We start from the raw sequence: 21,987 nt of genomic DNA, 5'->3' as shown, positions 1-21,987 counted from the left end.
CCTGTAGAAGCTGAGAGCAGAGGAGCTAGGAAAGTGGAGCAGACACACCCAAAAGCAGACACTTGGGCATGCACGAAGGGGGAAGAAGATCAGAGTAGTTAAAAGTTAAGGTAAATATGATTTTCCTTTCCCCCATTCTAAGCATGCATGCATGGATTAAAACATAATTGTGAGTGTAGGTACCTTTTCCCAAGACTCAAGTTCGTCCTAGAACCTGAACTCGAGCCTCTCAAGTCCAGACCCGAACTCAGGTTCGGATCCTCTTGACTCGGAAACCCCCAATCACCTAGTTCTGAACAGAAGTTCGGGTTAAAACCCATTTAACAGTCTCAAAGCCCCTCCAACCAAAATCCCAGTTTCTTGGACCCTTGACCTGAATCTGAATTCGGGTTCGAACCCGTGTTGAAAAGCCACCCATACTCGAACTTGAGTTCGGGCCCCCTAACTCACCCCATAACCAATCCAGACCCGAACCAGCTTCGAGTCACCTCCTGGATCCGAACCCTGTTTTGACTTGACACTCAAAGCCCGTTAAAATGTTTTAACCCAAGCCCATTGGAATGTTTTAATCCAAGCCCATAAAAATGTTTTAAACCAGGCTCAACGTGTTTGAATGCCCCAAACCCATTTTAAGATTCCTTGAGGCCCATTGTTTTCAAAACACCCTTGGCCGGTTTTCAAAAACCATCCAAGCCCATAAAAGTTTTTTTTTTAACCCCTGGCATGTTTTTAAAAAACATCAAGCCCACACCATAAAAAATCCCTTTTGGCTTGCCCAAGGCCACATAACTCACCGGGTTGACTTGTGTGAGTCAACCTTGGTGCTCACTCACTAGGTTTGAAGACAAGGCCACTCGTCTTCAACCTCTGTCTTAGCCCTAATTCCCAAACCACACAACCAGAACATCAATAATCAAAATCATCACAAGATTGGGACAACGATCATCACAAAATCCGAATCACAATGTTCGAATCATATTCCAAACCACAAGCAGGAAGTAAAGATCAAGATAAAAGAAAAAAAAAAAACTTATCTCTTTCCGGGCATCCTCTTAGAATTTGAGGGGACTCTCCACATCGATCTCTCCTATGGACACATTTCCCGGTTTTTACCGGTCACCATAGCATCACCGATGTACCCCTTGAACGATCAGATGTGATCACGGAGGCTAGAGAGGGTTTTGTCAAGAGCTAGGTTTCCCATCGCAGAGGAGTCTCGGGTTTTCATTGGCAGCAAACAGGGGTCTTGGGAGGACGGACAGAGGGGAATGTGGTTCTTTTTCTTTAGGATTTGAAAGGAGAACAAGAAAGGAGGAAGGGAGAGAATGAAAAACTTTCGAGAGAGGTGCAGGTAATAGACCCGAAACCCTAGGGTTTCGTTTGTTTGCGAATAGAGAAGGGAGAGGTGCTGGAGAGTGTTTGAGGGCTGCTCTGTTGTGAGTATGTGAAAACCGCGAGGAGATGTCGGAGAGTGAGTGTGTGCTGACCGTGAGATAGTGCAGGGTGGCCGGAGATGGGGTTGGTGAGGGCGTGTGCAAGTGAGGACGGATGATGGCCGCTGGTCATGAGAGGAGAGAGAGGGGGGTAGCTATGAAAATGAAGGACTGAAAATGGGTAGAGAGAAAAAAAAATTGAGCTTAAGTATTTGCAGCTTTGGAGCCGGCGGATTGTGACACGTGGTGTCAGACCTACCGTTGATGCTTGACATGTGGTATCACTGCATCCACATGAATTGCGGAGTGCCCCCATCACCATTCAGTGTGTGTTTTCTACCAACGCTCTGGATGAGGACACGTCAACGATCCGTGCCTACCCTGTAGGCAGCCGTGCGATTCAACCCCCTCTACAACGGCTTAGATTCTCATGCCTGCATACTATCACCATGAACATGCATACACACTCACACACGTAAACATGCTTGCATGCAACACATTCATTTACTCAAGCATGTACTCATGTACACACACTCACATATCCATGCATTCATGTATGTACACCATATTCATACGCACACATTCACATACTCATGCATGAACATGCGTGCAACACATACATTCACACACTCATGCACATGCATGCTACACATTCATGCACATACGTGCATGCACTTCCATATACCATCACCTACTCATGCACGTACATGCATATACGTAACACTCTCATACACACTCATGCATATACATGCATGCAATCATACACTTAAACACACACATTCACGTACTCATGCATGTACGTGCATGCAATGCTCACATTCACGTACTCATGCATACACAGTCATGCATGTGCACACACTCATGCGCGTACACAACTCATGCACATGCACACACACCCTCAATGCACGTGCACATTCATACATGCACACGCTGAAACACACGCTAACACATGCACCTTGTGGGCACTGCACGTTGACATGGTCTCGACCAAGACCTTAAACTAGTTTTTCTCCGAAACCGGTCAACATTTGACTGGTTCATCATTCCCTGAACTGGTTCGCACCGGTTTTCTTCACTTCACTTGTTTATTATTTAAACATCTAGAAAATTCACAGAAAATCCATAAAAATTCAGAAAAATTCATAAAATTTCCAAGTTTTTTTTTTTGACTTACTTTCGTGGTTTTTGTCTTAATTTTGTTTGTGCTATTTCTAATTTTGGTAATAATATTGAAAAATCATAAAAACATTTTCAAAAAATTGTTTTCATCCCGAACAAGTCCGAAAACCTCCCGAAATATTACTTTTCACTTAGAAAATTTTATAAAGATTTCAAAACCCTGGGAGAGTATTTTGTACTCTATTTTCTCGATTTTCCATCTCGATGATTGCAAAAGGAGGCATTGAGCTCTTTAGAGTATGGTATGCCCTAGTTTTGAGGGAATATCTATTTAGTATTTTATTTTGTACATTTTCTTCACACTTTTTAGGGAGTAAAATAAGAAGACATATTAGATTTATTTTGGGATGTTTTTTGATTAATTAGGTACCGTTCGCAAGAACAGGCGCGTAGGTGGTGCTAATACCTTCCCCTCGCGTAATTGAACTCCTGAACCCGACTCTGGTAGCGCAGACCGATTCTATCCCTAACGGGGTAGCAATCAAGTGTTCTAACCACATTTCAAAAGGTTAGTGGCGACTTTATATACCATGTTTTCTACGAAAATATTCTTTTCAATATTCACACCATCCATTTTTCCCCATTCGCAGCCACATCTGTGCCAAGTGGTTTTGGCTGGTCTGGGACGTCGCGATAATATGGATATTCAAGCGCGCAATAAAACAAATAATAATTGATGCACAATAAATAGAAAATTTAAAACATTGAAGACCAACAATATGAATTAAAAACAAATTGAAATACCTTAATTTGATCAAGTTCATTCCTAGTTCCTCATAATAAGATGAAAGAAAAATAAACTCTAAAGAAAACCTTGACAAAACCAGGACGGCTACTCAAAATAAGAGTTTTTGTTTATATAGTTCTTACTACGAAACCCTATAAACGGAATAATAAAAGAAATTCGGAATAAATAACTTCAGGATTTTGGGCTCGTATTGCGACCCATTTTTGACCTAATAAAAGTCTGAATTAGCAAAATGCTATTTCAGGATAAATTGTAGCCCATTATGTAAGGTTTTCAACGTTGAATCACCCAAAACCGATATCGGATGAGGTTGTTATGATGAAAATACTAAATGGTGCGTGAAGACTTTTCCAAAACGGGATTCTATCATAGCCAATATTCTTTCCTCCTATCTAGGTGGTTGATCTTCTTCATTTATGCTAAGGGTTGACTTCCAAATCTTCTTAACTTCATTCCTATGATAAAAATCATTGAAAATTAATTTGAATTAAAAAATTTATAAAATGAAGATCAAGTTAGAAACTTACCACTAACATATTCAAATTTTCCTTATAAATTAGCAAATAAATAAGAAAAAGTAATGTTTAGAGTACACTTTTATGCACTCATCATTGTTCTTCCAAGATCAATTTCTGAAGCCCTATCCTATTCTCGGTGGAGGACAACAATGGTTGAATAGATGGGTGCACTACATGATAATGATACTTGGGATTTGGTACCTTTTCCTTTTGACAAGTCTGTGGTTGGTTGTCGCTGGGTGTACAATGTGAAAGTCAATCCTGATGGTTCTGTGGCTCGCCTAATGGCCCGCCTTGTTGCTAAGGGTATACTTAGGTGTATGGTTTGGATTAGTCTGACACATTCTCCTTGGTATCTAAGCTTGTCTCGGTACGTTTGTTCATTTCCTTGGCCACCACTCGGCATTGCCCTCTACATCAGTTAGATGTGAAAAATGCTTTCGTACATGGTGATCTTCATGAGAAGGTATGTATGGAGCAACCCCCTGGTTTGTTGCTCAGGGGGAGTTAGGCCTAGTATGTTGGCTCAAGAAGTCATTATATGGATTAAAAAAATCTCCAAGAGCATGGTTTGGCAGTTCTAGTGTTGTTGTACTTGAGTTTGGCCTTCAACGGTGCGCATTTGATCACTCTATATTTTATCTTCAAACTTCATCAGGTAGTATTTTGCTTATAGTATATGTGGATGACATTGTGATCACTGGTGATGATGATTGTGGCATCGAGGACTTAAAGCTTTTTCTACAGAGTAAGTTTCAGACCAAAGACTTGGGATCATTAAAGTACTTCTTGGGTATAGAAGTATCGAGAACTCGTTCGGGAACTGCCTTGTCACAGAGGAAGTATGTTCTTGATCTTTTAGATGAGACGGGGTTGTTGGGATCCTAACCTGTTGATACACCCATGGATCCCAATAGTAAGTTAATGTCAGATATGGGTGATTTGTTGCCTAACCCATGTCGGTACTAAAGACTTGTTGGAAAGTTGAATTATCTCACAGTCACTCGACCAGACATATCCTTTCTCAACAAGTGTTGTGAGTCAGTTTCTTGATTCGCCGAGAACAAGTCACTGGGATGCAATAATTCGCATTTTGAGATATCTCAAAGGTGTACCAGGGAGAGGTCTCTTATATTAGGATTGGGGTTACACTCATATTCAGGGTTATACAAATGTAGATTGGGCCAGGTCACCATTCGATCGAAGATCCACAACTGGGTATTGTATCTTTGTCAGTGGTAATTTGGTGTCTTGGAAAAATAAGAAACAAATTGTGGTTGCTAGGTTGAGCGCTGAGTTAGAGTATACGGCTATGGCACACACTACATGTGAACTTGTTTGGTTGAAGAGCATATTGAAAGAACTAGGTTTTTCATATTCTCAGCCTATGGAGTTGATGTGGGATAATCGAGCTGGTATTCATATTGCCTCTAACCCTGTCTTCGATGAGTGGACAAAGCACATTGAAGTTGATTGCCACTTTATTCGAGAGGAACTTGTACAGAAGCTCATTACGACCACTCATGTGAAGTCTGAGTTTCAGGTTGCTGATTTGTTCACTAAATCCTTAGGAGGTGCTCATGTGAAATTCATTTGTAACAAGCTAGAAACATATGATATATATGCTCCAGTTGAGGGGGAGTGTTAATGGTTAGAGTTTTGTTAGTAATAAGTGTGAGTTAGCTAGGGTATTATGGTCATTCCTATTGTACTTACATATATTATAAATAAAGGAAGAGACCTATCATTGAGTTTAGGTCTTCCATTTTATCCAATTACTCAACAGTTCCAAATAACAGGGATGATGCTTTTGATGGAGATCAGGGATGATGCATTTGATGGAACTCTCTTGATGTTAGCAAGAATAGTGGTTGAACACTATCTTCTATTCGCTTGTCGTCTGCGTCACCAATAATATTGACCAATTCATCTCAAGGAATATCTAAACTATAGGAATTACCTTCAGGTACCTCCTCCAAATAGCAATGGGGAAAATGATCAATGGTATATGCATCAAAATACGAAAAAATTAATAAAAGAAATTTCATTTGTGGAATTTGACCTCAGTGATATGACCATTTTTTGCCTTGCAGACTTCCCCTCTTGATGAATGTGAAGATGTTTGAGATCCATGGTTGTCACCTCTTCATCATTCATCCTTTTATCGGTCTTAGGAAGATGAATCAGTTTGAATGATTGATTATCCCTATATACATCAAAAAGTGGAGGGTCAATTGGAGGTGGGGCTGCAACAAATTCTTGGAACCATGCAGATAATCGTCCCAGTAGGTGGTCTAACCCACTGTAACACGCCTACTTGTTTCATTCTTGGAAGATACAAAGAATGGTTTCAGAGGCAGTTTTGTTCCTATGATTGTTTGAAAACTTCATCCAACCTGCTAAAGTTGAGTTGCAAAGCAATCTCTTGAGGTACACCTTGGTCATAGCCAAATTGGCATGCTACACGGTGTGGGGAATATAACTAACAAATTTCTCATCTCGATCAATACTTGCACTACATGATTTTATCATTGAAGCACACATCTTGGGTACCTCCAACTAAAGAAGTTTAGATGTCAATCCTCAAAAATCCACAAGCGAAATGATGTCAAGATGCTCTGTGATGCGACAATAAATAGTAGATGAAAAACTCTCATAACTAGAGAGGCCATCTATGTATAGGCGGAATGTGAAATCCTTCTTGTGATCAATGTAATCTTGGCCCACCTCTTGGAAGAAACCTTGGACCATGACCAAGATTTGAAGGAGACCCTCCTTGAAATGAAGGCAAAAGGGGAATTACATGCACAAGCACACCCTTTGAACAGTTCCCAAAAAAACATTTGCAGAAATGAGGAGTCAACATAGGTCATTTTTGTAAAGCGATCCATTGATTATATCCTTCATGGTACTAATCTTGCCTACGGTATAAAACCCATGTAAAAGGTTCCCAATGCAAAATAGTGGCGATTTGCTATTCTTAGAGTTGTAAGAAGAACCCTTGGACTAGTCCCTTGCTTTGGACACCTTGGAAAAGGCGTAACGTGAAACTTGAAAGCCAAAAAGTTTGAGAAAGCTATGAATTCAAGCCCGCCCCTTATTTTGGGCTAGGTGTGTCCACTTGGTTGACTTGCTATCATAATGACCATAAAAGAGGGAAATCCAATGGACGAAGGTAACCTTCTTAGTAGTGGTAGATTGTATCTTGTGATTTCTGGATGCATCCTCAAGGGTGATAATTGCTTGATCTGCTTGAGATAGAACATTAGTTTTCCTTAAATCTCTTTTTCCAAGACACCAGGGTGAACCTAATCTCATCCTATGCTGTCAATAAGGTATGAGTGGAAATTCTCCAATGAGTTAGGATGTTTTGCTAGATTTCCATAGAAATGCTCCAACAAGTTAGTGGTAGAGAGCGGTATCTCACCTCGCTTCATCTTGAAACGCAGCAATGAAACTCTCCAGAATGTAGAAATGGAGATTAGGCCTTGGTTCATACATAAAAATCTGTAGTGCGGGGCCTTCTTGTGGTGGTCTATATCTTTATTTTTCTCCATCCCTAATGAAAAAGAATCATTTGAGATTGTATGATCTTGCCAAATTTCTTTTTTTGGGGTAGTTGGAAAACCACTAGGCTTAAGGATCAATAATTATCTTTTGTTGCAGTCTCTCAAACAAGAAATCTTCTTCTTATGGAAAACTTCAAGTTAAAGAAGTGATCTTTCTAAGCTAGAATGTCTTCACGCGGAATCATTCTCATCAAAATTCACAACTTTTCATATCTATAACATTTACATGTGCCATCTCCATGAATGATGTGGATCCTACAATCCAAATTGAATAGGGAAGAAAAACGTTAATATAATCAATTTAAGCAAATGGAAGATACATAGGGAAGTTTTACTTTCTATTATGGCTTGGTTTCTTTTAAGTTTGCTTTGATTTTTGAAGGGGTTCTTGCATCTTAAAAAGAAAAGGTGAAAAATGGATTTGCAATATTTTAAAAAAAATATTTTACGTTTTTTTTTAAATGGGTTAGCATTTTTGCAAAATCCTTGCAGAAGTCGAACCCCTTGCGATAGTGGGGGTCCTTGTGCGCACATTCCCCATGTGGTAGTTGACCCCTCGCAAGAGGGAGTCCTCGTTGGCATGAGTTGATCCTCGCGAGAGTGGAGTCCGCACGCACACAATCCTTGCCATGTGTCATGATCAGATTTGCTCAAAAATCCATATTTTTCATTAATTGAGACATGACATGCCAATTTATTATTGAAGGATGACATCTTGCACCATTTTGCCTTTCCTATAAATACTCTTAGTTATTCATCAAGTGGGATTTTTCAACACTTGAAAGTCAAGCTCTCTCCCTCTCTCTCTACTCCCCACTTTGGATTCTTTCTTGTCCAGGGAGTCCCTTGGGCCATTAGAAAACCTTCACTTCTAGAATCCACGCTTGAGCTTCTTGGGAATTGCATGGTTCTCTGGGCCCTCTCTAGAACAACCATTACTTGTGTGCAACAAAGTTCTCCTTCCCTCCACAACATTCCGCCTGCTGGAACAAGTTTGGGGAGCTTGAAATGGGGTTAGGGGCTGGGTTGGGGATGACTTAAAACTTGGCTTGGTTCAAGGCTAATGTGTGGTGCATCAAACTATCCCAACATAACTAAAAATATCCAAAACAATGCCTAAATTAAATATAAATCCTAAAACATCCATATGAACCAAATTAAAGCAAAATCTGAAGTTTCTTAATATCCGAGTAGAATATGATTCCCTGAAATTATCCATGAACAATCCCCCATCATGTAGTGAAGCTTTTTTTTTTTTAAAGCACGGAAGGAGGTGGACAAGGATGGGATTTCAACAAGGTGAAAATGTGGTTTTCTTGTTGGGGAGGGGGTAGGACAAATTATTTTTATAGGAAGGGAGGAGATTCTTTAAAATAGACGGATAGGACAAATAAAACTTGTTTTGGCTTCACATGATTGGGATGTGGTTATACCCTTAGGTTACGTTTGGTCAACACCATGTCTATTCCTAGGAATGGAGTGGCTACAATAGAAGGATTTGGTCATTTATACAAAAAATATATATCAGTAATAGAGAGCAAATAACAATACCAGAATTTTTATGACTCTAAAAGACGAGGAGTAACTATTCCCAAATTTAACCATGGGAACGCTTATTCCTTTGCTATTCCATGTTGGATGGATTAATAAGGAATAGGAAGGAATGACTATTACCATGTGAAAATGTCTATTCTCAAATTTGTATTGCGTTTCGTCTTATTTCTAGGAATAACTACTCTGCGAACCATACATAACGTAAGGATTTTAGTTAGACAAGGCATACCAATTTTGGATGCCTGAAATGATATTTTTAGCCACAACACCACGCAAGAAGATCTTTTCGTCCTAAGGAAAGTGTCTATGCCAGTCGTTAGAGTTGATTTGATTAATTTTCATGATCTGAGAGTCAAGGGCATTTTAGTAGTTTTATAGCTTGTGAATATGGACTGTAATTCTGGGTCTTGGATCATTGCGGGTCATACGGTTATACTTTGATTAGATTTACTAGCAGTTCAAATGTGTGTGTGTGTGACACAATTATGATTTTCTTGGAATTGAAAATTATTATACTTCTATCATGAATTGTCTAATGCTAGATTATTCTCAAATAAAAGCTGTTGCCTGTACTGTTTAATAATTTCTGACGATTATGAATAAGACACAATCCTTTTAACCCTAATTAGTTTTCATATGTCAAATGTTAGCGAGGCTTTTCTTACTAGCAAAAAACCTTGCTCATTGTCAATTTTACAAATTTTCAATTAGCGTAGGAGAAAATTTCAACACTATTATTTTAAATCATATGAATAAAATATGAAAATAATTAATTAACATTAATATGGTTGAATTTAAATAAGGCTTAGAATAGAACTAAAAGTTAATTGATTTAAATTGAATTATTTTAATTATTTAAGAGTAATATTGCCCTTGTTTTATTAATTATTTAAGTTCAATGTGTAATTAAAAAACTATTTAGTGGATAAGATTATAATACCCTGAGTATTTGTAGAAATTGATTCTATGCATATATAGTGTGGTTTCTGAATGCTAATAATGTATGTGTGTGTGTGTGTTTTTTTTTTTTTTTTTTAAAAATTTGAATTTGGATTGCTGCATTTTGATTTGTTTTTTTTTTTTTTTTCCCAACTCATTTAATGCATTATATAGGGTGTTTTTTTAAATGATATATATGCATAGGCAGACAAATAGTCATCAATTCTTTGGTTTATTATATGGACGATTACATTAATTAATTAATTGCTTTTAAATTGCATTATTATGGAGCAAATTACTTATGATGAAATATTACAGGTTTTACATGCAGGTGGCAAGTTCGGTGGTTCAAGTAGTGGTTATAGTGTGTCTGGTGGATTGCATGGTGTGGGTTTATCTGTTGTTAATGCCTTGTCTGAGGTGCGTGCTTACTTCTTTTTTTTTTTTTTTTTTAAAATTTAGTTGGCAATTTCTCTTCTCATGATTAAAATGTTAATGGTTTCATTTAATCATTTTCTCATTGTTTGAAGATACTTGTTGTCAATTATGGATTAAATTTCAATGACTCCGCTGTGAACTAATTTCTTTTTATATATATATAGTTGTTGGTAGAGAGCAATCCCCGCACTTGATTTCAGCAGTGTCATTGTGTGTTGCAAGTTATTATAAAATAAACCTATAATTTTGTAATATTGGGTACTTTTAAAAAAAATTAGGAAAATCTTCAAATTGGAAGGCATGACTGACCTACTTCCCAAAGTCATTGTATAATGAACTATTTTTGAGCTGAGCTTCTTGAAAAAGCTAAGCACAAGACCCCTTTAAAATAACCTACGCAAATTTGCGAGGAGAATGAAGACCCTTCTCCTCTTAACATTTGCTGGTTGTTTGGTTAACAGAGTTACTTCTTTTGCATCTGACTAAATATGCACTATTGGACAATTGTAATGGATGATTTTGAGCTACCTCGTCATTAAAGCCTATCAAAGTTATTTTACACAGTTTGACCCTCCACCTTACGTTAAATACCTTGACTTATTGCCTAAGACAAATATAGTAATTGTTGTTGTTTTTTGTGGTTCACGAACTAGCGAATCTAGAACCAGTGCACATGTAAAATGAGCTGAGAGATTTTGCTGCTAAAATGGGTGACTGGAAAGACCAGGCATTTTACAAAATCAGGCAAAATTTTTCCCAACCGATTTACTCACCCATGTTAGATGAGTTATATAATCCACTTATTTGATATATGGGCTAAACGGGTTACGCCCAATTGTATGGTCAGATCCTACTCTAAATATTTAACCTCTCAGGCAGAATCCAGCAGCAAATTCCCTGGAAGCCCACGTGGAAAACAGTAGCCCACACAAAAGTTGCTTTCTTCAAGGGGAAGGCAAAAGAAGCATTCTTATCATTGACAACTTCCAGAAATGGTGTCTATCTCTGGTTAATAGGTGCTACTTGTGTCAGGATTATACTGAATCTGTTGAGCACATCCTCTTGCATTGCTGTTGGAGTAGAAGTTTTTGGAACCTGGCCATTTCCCTTCTCAGGCAGCAGTGACTGCGAGAATATTTTTTTTTTTTTGGGGGGGGGGGGGTGAATTATGGGCTTGGAAAGGTACCCAGACTAGCAAGGAGAGGAGGAAAGCTCTTTCCCTCATTCTCCTTACCATTTTTTGGTCAGTGTGGAGGGAAAAAAAAAGGAGAGCTTTTGAAGGATCTGCTACGCCCCTTCATGTTGGCAAAGACTGTTGTGTTGCTACTGTTTCTTGTTTGCAGTGCACTGTTTCTGGATGTCACCCATGTAATCCTTGAATGTTTTGACACCCTATGATTGGGTGATATACTTTGCTTTTACTTGGGTGGCATCCCCTTAATGCCCTTCAATGAACTTCTTTACAACAACAACTACAGCAAAACTAAGTCTAAAGTCCTACTAGGTGTTTTTTATTTTTTTTTATTTTTTATAAATGGTTTTTCATGCGCCCATCGAGCCTATTTGTTTCTTAGTCCTTGTTCTTGCCTGTAGGTATACAATGCATCCCATCCAATTTGTTTATTCTATTGACTGATAATTTTGGTACTCAAGTTCATATGCAGCCTCCCTCAGGCATTGGTTGCTGTTCACCCGCACCTTGAACATGTGTATTAATCCGAATCTAGACCTGGAAAAATGATTAGAAATCCATTTAATTCAGTTCATATCTGATCCACCTAAACTGGATCATATAATTTTGATAATAAACACTCCAAATCCAATTTTTATATTTTTTATCTGCTTTATAAACAGATGGATTCAGTTAGACCATGGATGCCTTTCAAGCCACTTACCAATCAATATGGGGAAAAAAAAACATTGAACCTTCATATATTGTAATCACATGCCCCTATAAAAAGCAAATGCTCTCATTTTGCCCTAAATTCTTAGAAGTACAAACCTTGATCATTGATTGAGTAATTCCTCTTGGCTCTCCCAGTCTTACTCTTTCACAACTCTGCTCTCAACGTCCAAGACTTAATTGCCTTAAAGGCCCAAACCCTGTTACAATGGCTAGCAATCAATAGTTCTCCTCTTCCTAGGTGCTTCATTAGCAGGGATACCTGGTTATGAAATTACCAATTATTGGAAATGTTTTGACTTTTTAGACTCGTGAATAAGAGTTTAATGATTACCAAATATTTTGTAATTTACCAAATTATAAATCCAAAGACATCTGCAATTACTATATTATGAAATGAATTCTTTGTTCAAATAGAAGACAATTTTATTCTTTTATATATATATATATATATATATATATGCAATCTTTATGGTATAAACATGGTGAACTAGCATTGATTATTTGACACAGACCACCATTAATCAATCATTTAAATAAATTTGCTATGGATTGATTATCTGTCAAGCCCCGAACCCCGAAAGTGGGCCCCAGGGTTTGATATGAGAATCTAACTTGTATCTGTATCATACAAACATCCATGATACCAATAAATATGAGAGTCCAACTCGATAGGGCACACGAATACCCTACTCACAACAGCACCTAAAAAAACTAACAAAATACTACGCTCTAGAACCCTCTAGAATGCTAGGTTCGGCTACCTGAAGGACCTGAAACAGATTTGTATGATTGCGGTGAGACACTTGTCAGTAAGGGAGAATCAGGTTTTATCAATGTGTGGGCACATGAGTGTTATTCCATTAAGAAACAAAGCATTTCGCATTTCCAGTATTTTCACAAATAGTTCAGTATATTTCACAATCATCGGTATAATCCGGCAAACCGGCATGTCATTATTGACCCATGGTATTGAACCAACATTCCACAACCCTCGATATTATCTGGCAAACCGGCATGTCATTATTGACCTCATGGTATTGAACCGGCGTTTTAGTAACCATAATCTGGAAAACCGGCATGTCATTACTGACCCACGGTATTGAATCGGCATTCCACAACCCTCGATATTATCTAACAAACCGGCATGTCATTATTGACCCCACGGTATTGAGTCGGCATAAATCTAGTGTTTTCACTCTTTTCGGCATAAACCAGCAATTTACGACCATCGGTATTAACCCGACATGTCTTACGACCCCACGGTATTAATCCGGAATGTCTCGACCCCATGGAATCAAACCGGCATGTCATTATTGACCCCACGGTAATGAAACTGGCATGTTAGTAACAACCATTCTTGAAAACAGTTTGGAACTCTAGTTCCTATATTCCATTTCAAACACATCACAACTCAATCATCACAAAATATCCTCTCCTGCCACACCTATTTCGATAATTAAACAATCATATGATAATTGATCCGGAAATACAGTTTAATATAGAATAAAGGTACGGTCATCTCTATACTTTAGTTTTATTCAAATAAAAGATTTTACAAAAGAAACGGAGTTGATACCTGAAACCCTAATTTTCCCGAAAGCTGCACACCTGAAAAACCGGCAATCTCACCTGGTGAAATTTTCCAAACAAGTAACCAAAACATCCATATAAACATAACCTACAGTTCTACTGGATCAGATTTTAAAAATAACCGATATAAACAAATCCCATTACCTGATCCCGAATACCGAAACACAACTCCAAACGGCTTGAAACAGTCACACGGATTCCCAAATCCTAAAACCGAAAGACCATACATCAATATCACCCTATTTAGTACAGATCTACAAGTCACTAGGCTCGTTTCGACCCTTACCTCAACTTCGGGGTAAAAACCCGGAAATCCTCAAATTGAGATTCTACTCCGTAGGACTTGTAAAGATTCACCCGCTAATCCATGCAGTATTGTTGGATCGTTAATTCGGGCAATGAGCCGCCCGAGATCTTAGAGAGAGAGAGAGAGAGTGAATTCGCGGTAGAGAGAGAGAGAGAGAGAGAGAGAGAGAGAGAGAGAGAGAGAGAGAGAGAGAGAGAGAGAGTTATATAATAAACATAACTTAGTCCTTAAGTAATCTAAAAGATATTTATATATAAATATCTCCTCCATGATATTTATATATAAATATCTAAAAATATCTCCTCCAAGATATATATATATATTTTTTGTTCGGGTTACTACATTATCCACCCAATCCGCCATGTATTATCCGGTCTGATCTGATCTTGTCTATCCTGATTTCTGCATAGAACTACAAAATATCTTCCTCATCGTACCTCTGCAGTCTTCAGCCCAACTCCGAACTTCATCAGCACAAGGGCTAATTAATAGATCTTGTCCTCTGACCAAGTCTCGATTGAGTTGGCAGACTTGCTGGCTGTAGCCAACTACCTTAGAAAATAGTCTCAATTGTAAAACTAATAATTCTGTCTCCAAGGACTCCTTGAAGATTTTGATTTGAGTTTGGTGGCAATTTTGAGGGTTTCTCTGGATTTTGAAATTCTCAAAATTGCTTCTTATTTTTAAAATATCATTTCAACAGATTTATTTAATTATCAAACTAAACAAGGGAGAAAAGTAAAGTGCAAATTGGTTATTTATCATACTTGAAAGAGCTAATCTGTCATTTACAAGTTACAAGAGAAAAATGATAATTTAGTTATATTCATGAATTTAAAACTCCACCTATGTTGCACTTAATGCTTTTATTCTTTCCACATACCACTAGTCCCAAGCTTGGGTGAAGGAGGAGGATTCTGTTTGGTAATACGTGTACCAAGGGTATAATTTGAGCCATCTTTTTGCTTTGGTGATGGATGAACTCACTAGGAATGTCCAAAATGAAGTTTCTGCATGTTTGTAGATGATATTATTTTGATTGATAAAGCTAGGGTGGAGTGGAATCTAAGTTGGAATTATCATGAGAAGTTTTAGAATCTAGAAATTTTTATGTTAGTATAAATGATACAACAAACATGAAACGTGGTTTTTTTTTTCATTTTAGGAGGAATATTATAGTATATTTTGACACCTTAGATACGTTATTCAAGCTGAAGGAGAAATTGAATATGTAATACATAGGATTAAAGCTAGTTGGATAAAAAAGGAGAAGTGCTTTAGGTGTGTTATGTGAATGTAGAATATTGGTAAAATTAAAAGAAAGTTCTATAGGACTACTATAGGACTAACTATGCTAAAAAAGCCTTTGCAAGGGCTTTAGAATCTAAATAAACAAAGCCTTTCTTCTTTAATCTTTGTTGTGATTTGTTTTACAAATTTTGTGCCCTGTTTGCTTTTGGTAAACAATTTTATTTTCCATTTTCAAATTTTCAAATAATTACAAAAAATGTTACCTTGCTTTCTAGTTTTCCAAATTTGCATAGTAAAGTTGGAACAATATTTTGTATTGTTTTTAGTTTTCATATATAAATCTTGGAAAATTGGAAAAGTGCCTTTTTTAATTATTTGAAAATCTAGAAAAACAGGCCCTTAGGTTTCCTGAACTTGTTCTAAAGAAACAAAATGTCATTTAGTTCAATGGTGAATGATGATATTGACTATTAGCTTCGTAACACCCAAAAATTTCAATAAACACTTAAAATCTCTTGTTGGTGGCCATTTTGTAGCTTCTTGGTATTGAAAAGACCAAGAGAAACAAGCTTAGGATTTTGTCTGACAATGGCTTCCAATTAGTCTCTGTCGTGATTTTCTAAATGGTAGAATAGAGTTCGCACTACTCCTGGTCATCCAAAATCAACCACTTTGTTGCTCTTTTTTGAGATTTTATGGGGACTTTTACCATTCTAATCAACATTTTTTTTTTCTTTCTAGGGAAAAGATAGAACTTTCAACATTATAGAGAACAACAAACAACGTCATTTTCCCATCATTTCATTGTTTGAAGAATGACAATGGCTGACGGAGGAGTTACATTTATTTTTATTCCCCAGAACTCCCAAATCCATGGGCGAGATCTTTGAGGGCACCAAACCATTACATTATACTGCTACAAGCAAACAACTATGGTCATTTCCTCTTGCTGGAGAAGAATCAGGGGGCAATTCACATGATGTGTGTACCGAATGGTAAGGAGGCCTGAGGATGAAAGATCTGCAAGAAGGTTGGAGTGTTGTCCAGTGGGGAAGCAAGGCATGCTACTCATAAGGTTGTAGAGGAAATGCAGCGCAGGTCTTTGGACTATGGTTCTACAATGGTGACCAATGGTTTCCGGTGTCTGGAAATGGCTAATGAGGGCCATAGGCAAACAATTTTCAATTGAAGACCATTTGTGGTGGCAATGGCAGTTTTTCAGTGAGGGGAGATGAGGAAGGAAAGAGCTCAACATTGGCAGTTTTTTTCAAGGCATGAAATCTGGGTTGTTGCAAGCAAATTCTATAGCCTCAAGCAGAAATTTTTTCAAATTTTATGGAAGGAGAATGTCAGCAGTTTATCCCCAAGACCCTTAATCCTTGCCCAAAGAAAGAAAATTACTTGAATGCTGAGCGTAGGATGGCAAGATCCACTTCCCAATTTTGGTCAAATACAGCACAGCTAAGATCCATGCAAGGCTTCTTAACAGGAGTCAGGCTGGGCCATCCTCAAAGATTATTGGGCTGATAAGTTAGGCCCAACAAAGGCGGCCACTTAGTTAGGGAACACAATTGCTCTGAAACAATCTGCCTTCATCAAGGATACATATTTTAGATGCTATTTAGGCTGCCAAAGAAGTGGTGGAGGATGTGAGGAGGAGGGGAGAGCAGGGAGTTTTCTCAAATTGGATTTTGAAAAAGGCTATGATATTATAATTTAGGGTTTTCTGGACCAGGTGATGGCTAAGAAGGGGTTTGGAGAGGTTCCTTTCATGTGGTCAAACTCGAGGTCACACTCTAGGGTTAATAGATTCTTAATTTCCCCTATTTGGGAGGAACACTTTCTGAAGATTACCCAATCCTTGCTTCTGCACCCTATCCCAGACCACTTCCCAATCCTTATTGATACAGGGGGAGTCAAGTGAGGGCCAATCCTTTTCCAATTTGAGAACATGTGGATTAAACATGCAGAGTTTGATGAACAAGTCAAGAAATGGTGGCTTGAGCTGCAAGTTGAAGGGAAGGCCAGCTTTGCGGTTGCCTCAAAGCTGAAATTGCTGAAAGAAAAACTGAAATGGTGGAGCAAAAATGTTTTTGGCAACATCACTCTGAGAAAAGAGGAGTTTCTTAATATCTTAGGAGCTGGATGTCAAGGAAATCAGTGAGGGTCTTAATGCTGAAACTAAAAGATTAGCTCTCAAAAGAGATCTTGCCCATATCATGAGGCAAAAATCAAGGGCTCTTTGGCTGAAGGAGGGGGGATAAAAATACTAGTTTCTTCCATCGTGCGGCTAATGCACACTGTAAATTTAATATGATAACAAGAGTGGAAGTGGAGGGAGAGATGTTGGTGGATGAAATCAAGAGTCGCGTTTGCTACTTTTTTTAAAACCTTATACATTGAACCTGAGTTTTGGCAACCAACAGTTGATGGTATTATGTTTAGAAACCTGAGCCTCTCCACAGCCCTATGGCTTGAGAGGCTTTAATAAAAAAAGCAAGACATTATTTAAGCTCTTAAGAGTTGCAATAGGATAAATTGCCTGGTCTAGATGGCTTTAATATGACTTTCCTCCAAAGGAACTAGGATTTTCTCAATGAAGACATTGTTGGGATTTTCAAAGACTTCCTTAGAACTGACAATTTTGTATCTAACATCAACTCAACCTTTATCTCCTTGGTTTCTAAGAAACCAAATGCTTGTAACATCAAATATTTTTGCCCAATTTGCTTGTTTGGAAGCTTATACAAAATCCCATCCGAAGTCTTGACAACTTGGCTCGAACATGCAATCTTAGAAGTTGTCGATAAGCACTATTATGCCTTTAGGCAAATCATGGGTGCTGCTCTATTTGCCTTGATGGCCGGTGAAGTTGTTGATGCATACATTAAGTGTGGGAAAAGAGTAACAATGTGCGAGCTGGATATGGAGAAGGCTTTTGGCCAAGTTAACTGGAGTTTTCTACTGTACATTCTCACAAGAATGGCTTGGTGTAGATGGATTTGACAGCATATCAACACCATTTTTTTAGTTCTGGTGAATGGATGTCCTATTGATTTCTTCAGATCATCTTGTGGTCTAAGGCAAGGTGACCACCTTTCCCCCCTTTTATTTATCATGGTCATGGAAGTGCTGACTCTAATGATAACTATTGCAAATGAAGGTGGCCTTCTAAACGGTCTTAGCATTGGAAGGAACAATGATTCTATGAAAATCACCCGCCTCCTTTTTGCGTATGACACTATCATCTTTTGTGAGGATGAGTCGGGGGCAAATTCTTAATCTTAGATGCACCCTCCTTGGTTTTGAAGCGGTTTTAGGCTTAAAATTAAATATAAAAGAGTGAAATCATTCTTACTTGCAAGTATCCATGGTCTTAAATTTCCATGAAATTGTTGAAATTTTCGTCAAAATTTTTGATTTCCGTCACCCTCGAAATCAAAATGGTAGTCAATTTCTGTTTTACATAATTTCCATTGAAATTTCAACGAATCATCTGAAATTTGTTGAAATCTCAAAATTATAGTGAAACTTGTCGAATTTTTAATTATAAAATGAAATTTCCTTGGAATCTTAATTAGAGGTTTAGGACGAAGTGAAATTCTTCACTTAATTTGTTTTATTTTTTTATTGAAAGAAAACTATTATTACAAGGAATTTTGAAATTATATGAAAAAATATAATTACAACGACATTTTATCTCACCATTCATGCCTAAATTATCATTATTTGTATAATAAATAATATTTAAATGATTTATGAATTTCATTTGTATTAACTGAGAATATGTTTAATGCACATTATTTATAAATATGTTTGATACACATATTATATTCCTACTTTTTCCACCTAATATACAACATAAATGTATTTAACTTGTAATATATTAGTCCTAAAACTTATATGATTATGTCTATTAACTATTTCTAAAGTTTCATAAAAGAATTCCATTCTTTACTACTAATTTTCATTATTTTTTTTCAAATTGAAATCAAAATTGACATCGATATCGAAATTTTCATCAAAATTTTCGTACTTTTGGTGCTTCGAAATTGGAGTCAAAATCGAAATTTAAGACCTTGCAAGTATCCTAGGTTGTAAACTCGGTGCCTTCCCTATCACTTATCTTGGCCTCCCCTTGGGGACAAAGTTTAAGGACAAGGGTATTTGGGATCCCATTGTTGACAAGTTTGAAAAGAAACTCATTGGTTGGAAAAGGAACTTTTTGTCCAAAGGTTCCAAACTTCCTCTCATTAAAAGTAGTTTGTCCAATCTTCCCGTTCACTTCATGTCTCTTTTCTGTAATCCTAGTGCACTTGCCAAGTGATTAGTGGGTATCCAAAGAAGATTTCTTTGGGGGAATATGGGCGAGGTTTTCAAACATCATCTTGTTAAATTTGGATTGGTTAAACAACCTTTATGAAAGTGCAGCCTTGGCTTCAGTTCCTTATTATCTTTAATAAGGCCCTTTTCGGGAAATGACTTTGGAGACTCATGACTGAGAAAAATCACCTTCGGAGGGATGCCATTACTATCAGGTATGGTCTCTATCATAATGGTTGGACCTCAAAAGTTTCAAAGGGAGCTTATGGTACTAGTGTTTGGAGATATGTTAGAAGGGTATGGGAGAATTTCTTCCCTCTCATCTGCTACCATGTGGGGAGCAGAGCTGATATGTTCTTCTGGCATGATATTTGGTGCGGTAATTGACAACTCAGCTCCTCTTTCCCTTCCATATTTGGATTTTCAAGCAACAAAGACACCCTTACTAGTTAACACCAGTCAAGTGATTGTTTGGAATAGTCTTTTGAATAGAAATGCGTTTGATTGGGAACTTGATACTTTACATATTTTTTCAGGTGTCTATAAGTCTCATTGTCAAGCCAATTCTGATGAGCCCAAATGGGTTTTGAAGTGAGATGGTAACTTCATTGGCAACTCTTTCTATAAGCACCTTAGTTCTCTGAGTGGGAGCAGTACTAACTTCCCTTGGAAGCTGATTTGGAAAAGCATCCCCTTCAAAGGTTGCCTTTTTCACATGGAAAGCTACTATTGGAAAAATCCTTACTATAGACAATCTTTAGAAAAAAGGTCTCCCTCTTGTCAATAGATTCTTTTTATGTTTGGAGCAGGAGTAATCAGTTGATCACATCCTCATTAATTGTTCATGGACAAAGAAATTGTGGAAGTTAGCCATCTCCATTGTAAATCAGAAGTGGGTCACTATAGCTATATTGGGAGGTGAACTGTGGGCTTGGAAAGGGATTGGACCAAATAAGGAAGGGAGAAGATCTCTCTCCCTTGTTCCCCTTGCTATTTTCCATGTTCTGTGGAGAAAGAGGAACAGAAGAGCCTCTAAAGGAATTATCTCTCCTATTCAGGCTGTCATGGACCATTGGATGGTTGTTACCTATAGTTGGCATTCTGGGCTAGCTGAAAGTGGCTCCTTTGTAATTCTTGATTTCCTTGATACTTTTCAGCAAGGGACGTTTCTCTCTTGTTGTTTCTTTGTACTTGGGTGGCATCCCCTTGATGCCTCTTTTTATATAGTTTCTCTTTGATGATGGAAAAAAAAAAAAAAAGGAGTTCAGGGAGGTATAGAGAAAATGGATTAAAGGATTTTTATCTGCAGTGACTATAAAATAGTCAATGGTCAACCTAGGGAGTAGTTTTAGGTCTCGAGGCGGTTAAGACAAGGGAGTCTCCCCCCCCCCCCCCCCCCCCGGTTTTGTTCATGACGTAATTTGACATGTTGAGTAGGAGATTAGCCATTCTCAAGTACTTGATGTGATTTTTGGGGCCTTAAAGTAGGCAGGCAGGTGGTTGTTGTGTCCCATCTCCACTTGCTGATGATACCCTCCTCTCTTGAATATGGTGTTGTGAAAATTTGAGAGGTTTTAACCTTAAGATTTTTGAGAAAATTTCAAGATTGTGGATCAACATCTCTAGGAGTTGGGTGACAGGTGTAAATGTGGGTAGGGTGAGTTAGAGAGCATTTTTCTGTTTTTTCTGGTTGTGCTATTTTAGACTGACCTTTGACTTATTTGGGTACTCCTCTTGGAGCATTGGAGGCAATCTTAATTCCTCTACTTTTTGCTGATGGTGGAGCCAGCAGAGAGTTGGTTGGAGGGCTTATTTATCCTTAGGAGGTCACTTTATTCTCCTTCTCTTTCTAATATCCTCATTTATTTTCTCTTTTTTCAAAATTCTTGCAGTGAGGTCGCTACCCTGCTTATGAGAGATTTTATGGGGGTATAGGGGAGGAGAAGAGGGATTAGAAGGGATAAGGTTAGAAGACAAGGGATTAGAGGGGATAAGGTTAGAAGACTTACGTTGGAAGGGGGTTTGGGCCTTGGGAATGTGGTGTCCAAAAATACTTATTTGGTTTGGGAATGGCTATGGAGATTTCCCTTGGAGGCTGACTCCTTGTGGAACGAGGTTATTAGAAGCAAGTATGGTTTACATCGGAATGATTGGGATGCTGGAGGTAGTGGCAATGCTTCTTATGCAAACCCTTGATAGTTTATTCCCACGTTGCTCATTTCTTACACCTCC

At 37.9% G+C, this 21,987-nt stretch overlaps 1 protein-coding gene across 1 annotated transcript in view; it reads left to right on the top strand.

The window, feature by feature from the left end:
- The window catches only part of LOC131143489 (DNA gyrase subunit B, chloroplastic/mitochondrial-like), a 108,487-nt gene that overhangs the window by 27,063 nt on the left and 59,437 nt on the right, over positions 1-21,987 (top strand). The window contains exon 6 of the mRNA XM_058091825.1: positions 10,259-10,360. Within this exon, the coding sequence (XP_057947808.1) occupies positions 10,259-10,360 (102 nt within the window). The remainder of the gene's footprint in view (positions 1-10,258; positions 10,361-21,987) is intronic.

Source organism: Malania oleifera, chromosome 11 (assembly GCF_029873635.1).
Source record: "Malania oleifera isolate guangnan ecotype guangnan chromosome 11, ASM2987363v1, whole genome shotgun sequence".
Classification (NCBI taxonomy): Eukaryota; Viridiplantae; Streptophyta; class Magnoliopsida; order Santalales; family Ximeniaceae; genus Malania; species Malania oleifera.
The sequence above is the reverse complement of the archived record's forward strand: the minus strand, read 5'-3'. Positions and strand labels throughout refer to the sequence as shown.